Consider the following 12,418-nt stretch of genomic DNA (forward strand, 5'->3'; position numbering starts at 1 on the left):
AGTAGCTGGGACTATAGATGCCCACCACCACACTGGGCTAATTTTTTGTATGTTTTAGTAGAGACAGGGTTTCACCATGTTAGCCAGGATGGTCTCGATCTCCTGACCTCATGATCTGCCCGCCTCGGCCTCCCAAAGTGCCAGGATTACAGGCGTGAGCCACCATGCCTGGCCATCTTCAGTGTAATATTCTTTCAACTTCTCTGTAGGTTAAAAACACTGATTGTAAGGTTAAGAGAGAAAAGGGCATGATACTAGTTTATATATCAGTAACTAAAAATAAAAACCTAGAAATATAAGCATATCATACCTAATTATGAAATCAAACCAAACAGATCTCAGTGCACTCATCTATGGCACGGGCCCTGAAATATTTAAAGGACAAATCCTGATGGGCAACAGAACTCATCAAGGAGCTGGGTCTGTCTTGCCTGGTGTCCCTCGTGTCCGTGGTAGCACAGAGCTCCGTGAGGGCAGGCATTTCTGAGTTCTGTTGCTCAGTTTCCAGTGCCTGGTTGTTCATTACAAAATGACAACAGAGTAAGACTGGAAAAAATAAAGTGCCCAGTTTCAGGGGATAACTAAGTAAAACATGGTATATTCTTTTAAAGTATTACACGGCCATTATTTGTTGAATGAATATAGGGAGGTTTTTAGCCTGCTCTCTGTAATATTTTGCTGTAATATTCTCTCTGGACAGGAAAAGAGAGGCCACCCAGACCACAGAATTGGCTTCTCTGCTGCCCACTGGACTGTCTGATCTGGGGCTCCTTAGCCCACAAGGGGTCCAGGCCCCCAGGGAGACCAGAGGCTCTACGTAATGAGACTAAAATTTTATTTATATAAATGGGGCACGAGCAAGGCTATGGAAAATGAATAAGGCTCCGCAGCTAAAACAGCATCCAGTTGTTCCAAAAAGTCATCTAAAATAATTGATTTCGAGTCTTAAACTGTAACATTCCAATCCCAACAAAGGGCTTGGTGCTACGGCGAGAGGCCACGGAAAAGGCATGACAGGAGTCCTTCTGGAGAGGGCCCGGCTCCTTTCAGGTCCCTTCTTTTGAAATTACTCTGGCCAACATTTGTCTTCTGAAGTGGCCCTGGAGATCCTGTAATCCAACCACTTCTCTTTCTGGAATAAAAAACTCCTGGGGGAAGGGAGAAGGACTCAACCTCTTTCCCTCCAAAAATCCCCCCAAAATAAAGAGATAAATGCTTTTCAAAAGGAATCCTTTATTTTGACTTTTAAAAATACATACATCTTACACTGTAGTGAATCGAAACAAAGCCTAAGAAAGTCAACTCCCGCTTCCTTTAGCTCTGACTTACACTGGGTACCCGTTTCTGTGGCCGCCGGGGGTGACGGGCCTTTGCAGGGGCTCATCCCCGCTCCACTGCACACTGGCCAGCCCCTTCCGCCTTGTCTTCCCCGTGTTGGTCATGATCTGGTGGAAGGAAAGAAAAGAAAGGGCTAGAGGAATATCTACTGGAGAGCTGACCTGGAAGTCAAACAGAATACACTGAATAAACTACTCTCTAATGATAAGGAGCTTTGCAAATAAATGAGGAAGGATCATGTCACAAATTATTCAAGTAAACAGAAATTGTGGAGAAAACCCCTTTTTCTGCTAACAGATTTCCGTATCATACCATTTAGCAGTATAAATTAAAACGAGGATAAACCATAGGAAAAGGAAGAAAGCGGTTGACCACTATAACTCATCACATCTCTGAAACGAGAAGGGAAAAAAATGAGACGGGAAAAATGAGAAGGGAAAAAAATGTAAAAACGAGAAGGGAAAAAAAAGACGGACATTTGATTTCATAAAAATACGAACATTTCCACATGCGCAGTATGTTAAAAATAAACCAAATCAACAGGAAAACAACAAACTGGGAAGAAGTGTCTGAAGCAAGTTTAAGAGATTAAAGGTGAACATTTTCATAGCTAAGGAGCTCCCACAAATCAGTAAGTAAAACACTAAACTGATAATTGGGCAAAGAATTCAAACCACCATGTCACAAAACAGAAAGTATTACCAGTAAGTAGAAGAAACAAAAAAGACCCACTTTACTAGAAATCAGAAACTTCAACTTTACAAGAAAAGGTAGCGTTCGTCAACTATTACAATGACAGAAAAATGATCCCGTCCACTGCTCCCAATAGTTTAAAACACTAGTTTAAGGAACTAACACTAATTAGTGAGATTAAAATTTGAGACAACTCTTAGAAAGCAATTTGGCATTTTATCAAGAGTTGTGAAAATGTTCACACATCCTTGAGTGTAAATACTAGTGAATGAATCCAAACCCTGGAAAGTGTAAGATAAACACGGTTGTTCATTATAAAATTATTGAAGAGTAAAACTGAAACAATCTAATATCTAGTAACGGGAATAAATAAGTAAAATATGGCATATTCACTTGATATATCATACAGCCATGTACAATGATAAAGAACAGGTTATGGAGAAATATGTCTATTTAAAACATTAAATAAAAATCAGGTTATAATAATGTACATAAAGAATGCTTTTTTTTTTTTTCCCTTGAGACAAGGTCTTGCTATGTTGCCCAGGCTGGAGTGCAGTGGAGTGATCTTCCTGCCTTAGCCTCCCTAGTAGATGGGATTATAAGTGCATGCCACTATGTCCAGCTAAACAATGCTTTCAATTATGCTAAAAGTGCACAGAAAGATGGAAAGAAATGAACCTTCACATGATTAGGGTGGCTACATAGGACAGTAGAACTAAGAATATTTTTTTCTGCCACAATTTTTTGTTATATGGTTACTATCATGTTAATACTTAAGAAAAATTGTTTAAAAAGGAAATCACTATAAAACTAGTGAAATGTGAATAAAGTCTGTGGATGATACCAATGTCAACTTCCTGGTTTTGCTATTATGCTATAAATTACATAAGATATTAGCACCAGGGGAAATTATGTGAAGGGTGCATGGGAACTGTGTGTTACTTTTGCAACTTCCTATGAATCTATAATTATTTCAAAACAAAAAGTAAAACAAAGACAAAAAAAACAAACTTCTTGAACATTGGAATTTCATCTTTGATTTCTTGATTTCTACTGAAAATTCCTTTGGGTTATCTAGTATGTTAGGTAGGGAGAGGAAGAAAAAAGGGCCAGTGCCTGTGGGATTCAGTGAGCCTCACCTGGACCCTGGGACAGGTCTCAGCCAGGGAAGTGACAGGTGGGGTCAAAACCTGCCCTGGGCTGGGCACGGTGGCTCACGCCTGTAATCCTAGCACTTTGGAAGGCCAAGGCGGGTGGATCACCTGAGGTTGGGAGTTCGAGACCAGCCTGACTAACATGGAGAAATCCCATCTCTACTAAAAATACAAAAACAGCTAGGCGTGGTGGTGCATGCCTGTCACCCCAGCGACTCAGGAGGCTGAGGCAGGAGAATCGCTTGAACCTGGGAGGTGGAGGTTGCAGTGAGCCGAGATCACGCCATTGTAATCCAGCCTGGGCAACAAGAGTATCTCAAAAAACAAAACAAAAACAAAAACAACCTGCCCTGACTAGGAGGTGGGAGGGGTGGAAAGGAAAGTGAAAGGGAAAAAGCCTGGGAGAGTGAGAAAGTGGGAGGTGCTCACCCTGTTGGGGGAAATGGAATGTAACTAAGCCATGTAAATAAAAACTAAAATGCAGTTGCGTCGCCTTTTCTGTCTCTAGAGAAATCTACCAAGGCAGGATATTTCCACTGCAACCACTTCACACTGCTGTCTGCTTCCACTGTGACTTCCCCATCCATCCCACTTCCCCGATCCAGGATCCAGGGTCGGTTCTACATGCTCTCATCACAGTGCTCCACCGTGGCTCTTGCCTTCTCTTTTTCCTGTCCCTCAAGACAGAGGACCCCTGAGCCCTCCCACAGAGAAACACGAAGAAGGCAACTGGAAAAGGGGAAACAGTCAACATGTGGGTTTTCTCGAGTCTGTGGCTAGTCCTCTGTCTCCACTTCCCCAGTGTCACAGTCATCTGAGCTCGCTCCTCCCAATGTCTTCCTAGAAATGACAGAACATGTCACGTATTCGAGAATATTTTAGACTGCCAGTTATTTCATCTCCTTAAAACTATAGAAACCTGGAAAATAATTTAAAGTGGGTGGCATTTTTCCTTTCCCGTGGATGGAGAAACTGTGTCTGGCCTGTGGGCCAGCACTGTCTGGTCTGTTGCAAAAATGCCTGAAGAAAGGCCCTCAGTGGAGCGGCTTCAGTGTGCAGGGCCTAGCAGCGCAGCCACTTCCCAGCCTGTTCTTGCTGGCCTGGACTTCCCCTCCCCTTGCTTGCAGTGTGAGCCACCCAGCCTACTCTCGGGCCTCTCAGTTGCAAAGAAGGCTTTGTGGGCTGAAGGATCTTAGAGGGTATCTTGTCCAACAACCTGCTGAGACAGAGTTGTTTATAATGAGTTCCACAGAAATGCTTTGGGGTCTGGGCAGAGAGGAGAGCAAGGGTTCCTGACATCCACCTGTACTCATCCAGAGAACTCGGCTTTCATCAGCATTGTAGATGGAGATTTTATTTGAAAGAACGTTCTGCTACTATAAAAAGGAGCATAGTTAAGCACAATAAAAAAAGATAGCATATTATTTAGCTGAATGCAATTTATTCAGTAGTAAAAGTTGGTCAACATATCAATTTAGGTAAAAAAAAATTTCTCATTTATTGGTTTTGAGTATTTGTGAATCATTTAAAGACATTATAAAGCAGTATAAATTTCTGTAAAAAATAGAGGATACAGGTACACTCTATGTATCTATCATCTATATCTATCTCTGTACTCACAGAAAATAATCTGAAAGGGGAGGAGGCAGACACTGTTAGCAGTCTACACAATATTCACCCTCTCCTTCCTGACCAACAGAACTGATTTTGTCAGCACAGCAATGTGTCTACTTAAAAATACCTCCCAGACTCCCTTGCAGCTAGGAGCCATAGGACCCAGTTTTGACCAGTTAGTAAGTGGAGGTCACCAAGTGGAGCTTCAGGAAAGCACTGTAGGGGGCAGATTTGGCTGACCTGCACATTTGGCCTTCTTCCTGAGTTTATCACAGATTTGTGCCAGGACATGTACCCATCATATGATCAAGAGGCAACAGGCATGTGAATGAAGATATCAAGGCAGAGTTACCACAGAACTCATGAAACTTCATGTGTCACATGGTCATTTTATGTGTGTGTGGGTTTTTTTTGAGACAAGGTCTTGCTCTGTCACTCAGGCTGGAGTGGAGTGGTGTAATCACAGTTCACTGAAGCCTTGAACTCCTAGGCTCAAGTGATCCTCCCGCCTCAGACTCCCAAGTAGCTGGGACTACCGGCATGTGCCACCATAGCTAATTAATTAATCTGTAGAGATGGGCCTTCCTATGTTGCTCAGGCTGGTCTTGATCTCCTGGCCTCAAGTGATCCTCATTCCTCAGCCTCCCAAAGCACTGGGATTACACACATGAGCCACCATGCCCAGCCTACATTTGTTTTTGTTTTTGAGACATAGTGTTGCTCTGTCGCCCTGGCTGTAGTACAGTGGCGCAATCTCGGCTCACTGCAACCTCTGTCTCCAGGGTTCAAGTGATTCTCCTTCCTCAGCCTCCTGAGTGGCTGGGATTACAGGCATGTGCTACCATGCCTGGCTCAGTTTTGTATTTTTAGTAGAGAGGGGGTTTCACCATGCTGGCCAGGCTGGTCTCGAACTCCTGACCTCAGGTGATCCACCTGTCTCAGCCTCCCAGAGTGCTGGGATTACAGGTGTGAGCCACTGTGCCCGGCCTTAATTTAGATTTAGTGGGAAAAATTTCTATGATTCACAGTACCTTCCATGCATAGTCAAACGACTGCTATCTGTCCTGGTGTAGAAATGGCCTCTAGTAATTCTCTATGTTGTTAGAGTATTTGTGAATAATCAGTGTGCAAGAAAATGTCAAATGCCCCCCATTACAGTTAAGTGGTGGCAGAATATGCCATTCCAAAATATGCCACTTTGGTTTATGATTATTTTGCGGTAAAGGCACTTGACGCAAGAAGGACATCCTAATGTTCCTCTTTTCTTCCTGAAAACAAGAGATAAAAACTTGCATGTGAAAGATGCTCTCCGGGCACCAGGAAAAAAAAAAACACATGTCAGAGCTGAGAGAATTCTGTACAAACAGACCTGGGTAATATGATTCTTATCTTCCTTTAGCCTCCCCACATAATTTGGTAACTTTTCTCCAATTGCCTCTCTTTGTTCAACCTAGTTTAAAAGCGTTTAGGTTCTGCTAGTTCTTTTCCCTTTCATTTCCTTAGGAGAGCTTCCACGTCACATAAAACTTATAGAAATGTATATGCTTTTCTCCTGTGAATCTGTTTTACATCAATTTGATTCTCAGGCCCAGACAAAAATCCTAAGGGATAAAGGTAAAACTTTGCCTCCCCATAGAGTGTTTCTCTTTTGTTGTTGTTGGGATGGAGTTTCACTCTTGTCACCCAGGCTGGAGTGCAGTGTTGCGATTTTGACCCATTGCAACCTCTGCCTCCTGGGTTCAAGCGATTACTCCTGCCTCAGCCTAAGTAGCTGGGATTACAGGCATATGCAACCACGCCCAACTAATTTTTGTAGTTTTAGGAGAGACAGGATTTCACTGTGTTGGCCAGGCTGGTCTTGAACTCCTGACCTCAGGTGATCCACCCACCTTGGCCTCCCAAGGTGTTGTGATTACAGGCGTGAGCCACTGCACCTGGCCTAGTGTTTTCACGGAAGAAACTTGAGGATGGTTTTCTCAAATTTAATAACAAAATGGGTCACGCACAGTGGCTTATGCCTGTCATCCCAGCACTTTGGGAGGCTGAAGCAGGAGGATCGTCATTCAGGAGTTTGAGGCAGCAGTGAGCTATGACTGTACCACTGTACTCCAGCCTGGGTGACAGAGTGACATCATATCTCTAAACAAAACAAAATGAAACAAAAATTTACATAAACATTTTCTTTTGTATTATTTTTTATTATTTTTCACAGGTGTTGATTTAAATTTTTGTCTTTTAAAGATATATATATATATTTTTTTTTTCTGCAAGACATAGTCTAGTCCAGAGCTAGAGTACAATGGCGCCATCTCGGCTCACTGCAACCTGCGCTTCCCAGGTTCGAGCAATTTTCCTGCCTCAGCCTCCCGAGTAGCTGGGATTACAGGTGCACACCACCATGCTCGGCTAATTTTTGTATTTTTACTAGAGACGGGGTTTCACCATGTTGGCGAGGCTGGTCTGGAACTCCTGACTTTGTGATCTGCCCGCCTTGGCCTTCCAAAGTGCTGGGATTACAGGCATGAGCCACCACACCCAGCCTATACATGTAATTTTTTAAGTAAAAAGATTTACAGGGCATACCAAGAACTAAATGTGAGGCCAAAACAAAGTTTTTTAATCAATCAATATTAAGAAAATTTGATCAAATATGTTACAGGAAAGGCTGACTAATCTTTTTTTCTTTCTCAGTAGAAAACATTAAAAACATAGTCATATATGTAGACAAAAACATTACATTTTTACGTTTATGCTCGTAAAACATGACCAAGCTGCCATATACAGAAGCAATCAGAGGGCATAAAACAAAAGATATATGAAGAAAAATGAGGAGGTGTTTGCCAAGCAGCTAGGTAATATAAACATTATTTTTCTAGATTTTATTTTTATTTTTTTTATTTTTATTTTTATTTTTTTTGAGACGGAGTCTCGCTGTATGGCCCAGGCTGGAGTGCAGCGGCGCGATCTCGGCTCACTACAAGCTCCGCCTCCCGGGTTCCCACCATTCTCCTGCCTCAGCCTCCCAAGTAGCTGGGACTACAGGCGCCCGCCACCTCGCCCGGCTAATTTTTTGTAGTTTTTAGTAGAGACGGGGTTTCACCGTGTTTGCCAGGATGGTCTCGATCTCCTGACCTCGTGATCCGCCCGTCTCGGCCTCCCAAAGTGCTGGGATTACAGGCTTGAGCCACCGCGCCCGGCCTCTAGATTTTATAATGTTTGTGTTATCTGTCAATTTTTAAAATTTGAATTTGTACTCGGGGGGTTGAGGTGGGAAGATCGTTTAAGCCTAGGAGGTTGAAGCCACAGTGAGCCATGTTTGTTCCACCACATTCCAGCCTGTATGACAGAGTGAGACACTGTCGCAAATAAACAACAAACAGACAGACAGACAAACATAAAAAAACTGAATTGGGGCCAGGTGAGGTGGCTCATACCTGTAATCCCAACACTTTGGGAGGTTGAGGCAGGTGGATCACTTGAGGCCAGGAGTTCGAGACCAGCCTGGCCAACACAGTGAAACCCCGTCTCTACTAATAATACCAAAATTAGCCAGGTGTAGTGGCACATATGCCTGTTGTTGTAGCTTCTTGGGAGGCTGAGGCACGAGAATTGCATGAACCTGGGAGGTGGAGGCTGCAGTAAGCCGAGATCGTGCCACTGCACTCCAGCCTGGGCAATAGAGCAAACTGTCTCAAAAAAAAAAAAAAAAAAAAAAAAGTGAATTTCACTATGATTTATTTTATAATTCTCATTCCACATAAGCACTCATTTTTTTTTTTTTTGAGACAAAGTCTGCCTCTATCACCCAGGCTGGAGTGCAGTGGTGCGATCTCGGCTCACTGCAACCTCCGCCTCCCGGGTTCACACCATTCTCCTGCCTCAGCCTCCTGAGTAGCTGGGACTACACGCGCCCGACACCATGCCCGGCTAATTTTTTTTGTATTTTTAGTAGAGATGGGGTTTCACCATGTTCCCCAGGATGGTCTTGATCTCCTGACCTTGTGATCCACCCGCCTCGGCCTCCCAAAGTGCTGGGATTACAGGCGTGAGCCACCGTGCCCGGCCAAGCACTCATTTTTATATCAGATTTTGTATTCCGTTATTTTAGAGGAGGCCTCCCAAGCCCTTCTAAGCTGGAGGGCCCACAAAGTCTGAATCTGCCCCTCTGACAGGCAGGTAAGAGATGAAAAGAGCCTGGGATCTGACAGCCCCCACACACCAGGAATTTTTAGCTGGATTGATAAGGTAGGACTCTCTGCTATTTGCACCTCAGCCCAATCCTAACTGATAAGGAAAGATAACAAGAGATAGTGATTATCTCCGGGTAGGTAGAGTTACCTGGTCTTTATGTTCTGTTTACTTTGACTTTTTAGAATAAGCATACATTGCTTTTGTATAAAGAATAAGAAACAAATGGCAAACGAAAAGGATTCAGGATATTTTGGGGTTTAGGATTTTTCCCTGCTTGTCTGGTTGTGTTTTAATGTACAAGAATATAGATATTGAGGCCGGGTGCGGTGGCTCATGAGGTCAGGAGTTCGAGACCAGCCTGACCAACACGGTGAAACCCCATCTCTACTAAAAATACAAAAATTAGCCAGGTGTGGTGGCGTATGCCTGCAATCCCAGCTACTCAGGAGGCTGAGGCAGGAGAATCCTTGAATCCGGGAGGCGGAGGTTGCAATGAGCCGAGATTGCGCCACTGCACTCCAGCTGGGGCAACAGAGCGAGACTCTGTCTCAAAACACAACAACAACAACAACAACAACAACAACAACAATATAGACATTGAGTCAGTTCCAACAAATCCCCTAATAAGCAGAGGCAATGGCTCTTCAACCATTACAGTCACGTGGGGCAGGAATAATTGACTGAAAAGGGATTAGGAAATGCCCCAAAGTGGAGACATATGTGAAAAAAAAAACCTAAAAGTAATATTTGGAAATACAGGCCTTTTCTCCTCTAGTTTTGGTTTTTGTTGAGCAGAGAGGGGCAGGAGATCTCAAGGCCCGCTCATGCTTCTGCCCCTCTAGGCACAGCAGGACAGGGGACAGCAGGAATCCAGGGCCCTCTCCTATCTCTAGGTGCTCGCCCAGGCCTGAGCCCAGCCTAGGAGGGCCTCAGTTCTGCACAGTGCCATGCTGCAGAAGACAGGCTGGGGGCAGCTCCATTAACACCCTGAGTTCTGTCCAAATGGGCCAAGTCTCCAGGGCCCAGACTCCTGCTTCAGAACCACTTCAGGGTAAAATAAAAATGCCCACTCCTGGGGTACTGCCACAGCCTCAGATTCTCTGGAGGTGGGGCCAGGATCCTGCACTTTAACCAGCCCTTTTGGGGATTCTTAGGAAAACTAAATGAATCTGGGTTCTCACTTGATGGAGGGAAAGGAAGTGTGGAAAGGGAGCAATTCGCATTCACAACAGGCATTCCCCCAAAACTGAGTCTGTGATGAAAACCTAGATTGGCCGGGCGCCGTGGCTCAAGCCTGTAATCCCAGCACTTTGGGAGGCCGAGACGGGCGGATCGCGAGGACAGGAGATCAAGACCATCCTGGCTAACACGGTGAAACCCCGTCTCTACTAAAAACTACAAAAAACTAGTCGGGCGAGGTGGCGGCGCCTGTAGTCCCAGCTACCCGGGAGGCTGAGGCAGGAGAATGGCGTGAACCCGGGAGGCGGAGCTTGCAGAGCTGAGATCCGGCCACAGCACTCCAGCCTGGGTGACAGAGTGAGACTCCGTCTCAAAAAAAAAAAAAAAAAAAAAAAACAACATAGATCATATAGTAATTACGGATATATTACACAGGTTGGAGGTCTCTCAGCTTGCAAGTACAGAATCCACTCACCTGACAATGGCCAGTGCTGCTGCAAGGCGGCCCGACTGAGTGGTAAAAGGCAGGTGGGCTCAGGTAACGCCTGGAAGCAACTCAGCCTTTCTCAGCCTCAGTGCCCTCCTCTATAAAATGCAGATACTAGTGGAAGATGCCTCGTAAGTTTGCCGGGAGGATTCAGTCAAATGGAGTCGTGTGAAGCAGTCAGCACACGACTTGGCCCATGGCACGTGCTGAATTAATCTGAGATCTGCCTAATACTGTTAAAGGTCACTTTGAAATAAAAGCAAAAAAAACTGGGATTCCATGATTCTGTCATAAATGTCTATATCCTTTAACTCAGGTGATGGGGCTATTTAAGTCAGAGCATTCTTCTTAGGAAGAATTGTTTTCTATTTGTATTTGTATTTATTTATTTTTACAATAATAATTTATTTATTTATTTTTGCACTCCAAGGCTGGAGTGCATGGTGCAATCACACCTCCCTGCAGCCTCCGTCTCCTGGGCTCAGGTGATCCTACCACCTCAGCCTCCCGAGTAGCTGGGACCACAGGTGCATGCCACCATACCTGGCTAATTTTTAAAAAAATTTTAGTAAAGACAAGGTTTCCCTACATTGCCCAGGCTGGTCCTGAACTCCTGAGCTCAAGCAATCCTCCCACCTCGTCTCTCAAAGTGTTGGATCACACACGTCAGCCACCGTGCCCGGCCAGAGGCATTGTTGATTACTCAGCACAGTATGCATGGCACTAAAAATTTCACAAATACTAGAGGCAGGAGAAGCAGGAGGAAAGTCAGCAGTCTTGAACTCTGACGTTCACAGCCTACGGGAGAACACAGCACAGGGCTTCACTAGAATTATGAGTAAGCAACACATCTCACGGGGCCATTGCTACTCTCCTGCAAGCCTCGGAAGAGTGACCTGTTCTCTGTCACTAGCTTTCTGAGATTGCCGTGCTCTTCAGCATTGTCATAGCCTGTGCTCTGCAGAGCAGAGGAGCTGTGTGGGAGACTTGGAGGGTGGGGACTAGCAGTGTGGCCCTGCAGGGAAGGGGTGGACTACTGGTCCAGGATCCTGGGAATAGCTTTCTCTCATCCCTGAACACTCTGGCGGATGCTCCAGTCGCACCTCCACCCCTACCCCCAAGCTGCTGGCTGGTTTTTAAATTACTGGCGTGCACCATGATTGGTTCCTGGGATTATGGTCAGGAGGTATAGTGTAGGGCCTAGACTCTATCCTTAACCCAGATTCGGTGGTCTGGGACAGGCCCTCACTCTGTAGGATCACACCTGCCGGCCACTGACCACTCCTAGCTGTTATCTACACCACTCAGCAAGAGTAGTTTTATCTGTTTGACGCCTTCTGTAAACTTCTTGAAGGTAACAGCTGTGTCTTAAGCCTCTTCGGCATTCCGCTGTGTTGGGCAGATGACACAGGTTCAATCAAAGCTTTTTGAATATAATTTTCTGATAGAATGTTTCAAAAAGCCAACATCTTCAGACTCATCTTGAAAAATCTGCAATGTACCCAGTACATCAGAACAAGGGGCCTGGATCATTACTTTCAGGCACATATTTTCCAGTGAAACGTGTTCTATCTTGGTCAGAGCTCCTCAGCTTGGCACACACACAAAACGGAACAAAAATGTGAAGTACGGGCCTTTCATGCACCACAAGAGCAAGGGCATGGTAAGGTGGGATCCCATCTTCTGAGATCCCCAACCTGGCACACAGAGGCTGGCAGGCTGGCAATGTCAGATCACAAGACCGAGTGACAGGGCGGTG

General features: G+C 44.9%; 1 protein-coding gene across 4 annotated transcripts in view; it reads right to left on the minus strand.

Annotated features, from left to right (window-relative positions):
• ARMC9 (armadillo repeat containing 9) overlaps positions 1-12,418 on the minus strand; it is a 188,728-nt gene that overhangs the window by 33,515 nt on the left and 142,795 nt on the right. For all 4 annotated transcript variants that reach the window (XM_010362003.2, XM_030916894.1, XM_030916895.1 and 1 more), the window contains exon 21: positions 1,330-1,445. In XM_010362003.2, coding sequence (XP_010360305.2) covers positions 1,330-1,445 — 116 coding nt within the window. The remainder of the gene's footprint in view (positions 1-1,329; positions 1,446-12,418) is intronic.

Source organism: Rhinopithecus roxellana, chromosome 14 (assembly GCF_007565055.1).
Source record: "Rhinopithecus roxellana isolate Shanxi Qingling chromosome 14, ASM756505v1, whole genome shotgun sequence".
NCBI classification, from domain to species: Eukaryota; Metazoa; Chordata; class Mammalia; order Primates; family Cercopithecidae; genus Rhinopithecus; species Rhinopithecus roxellana.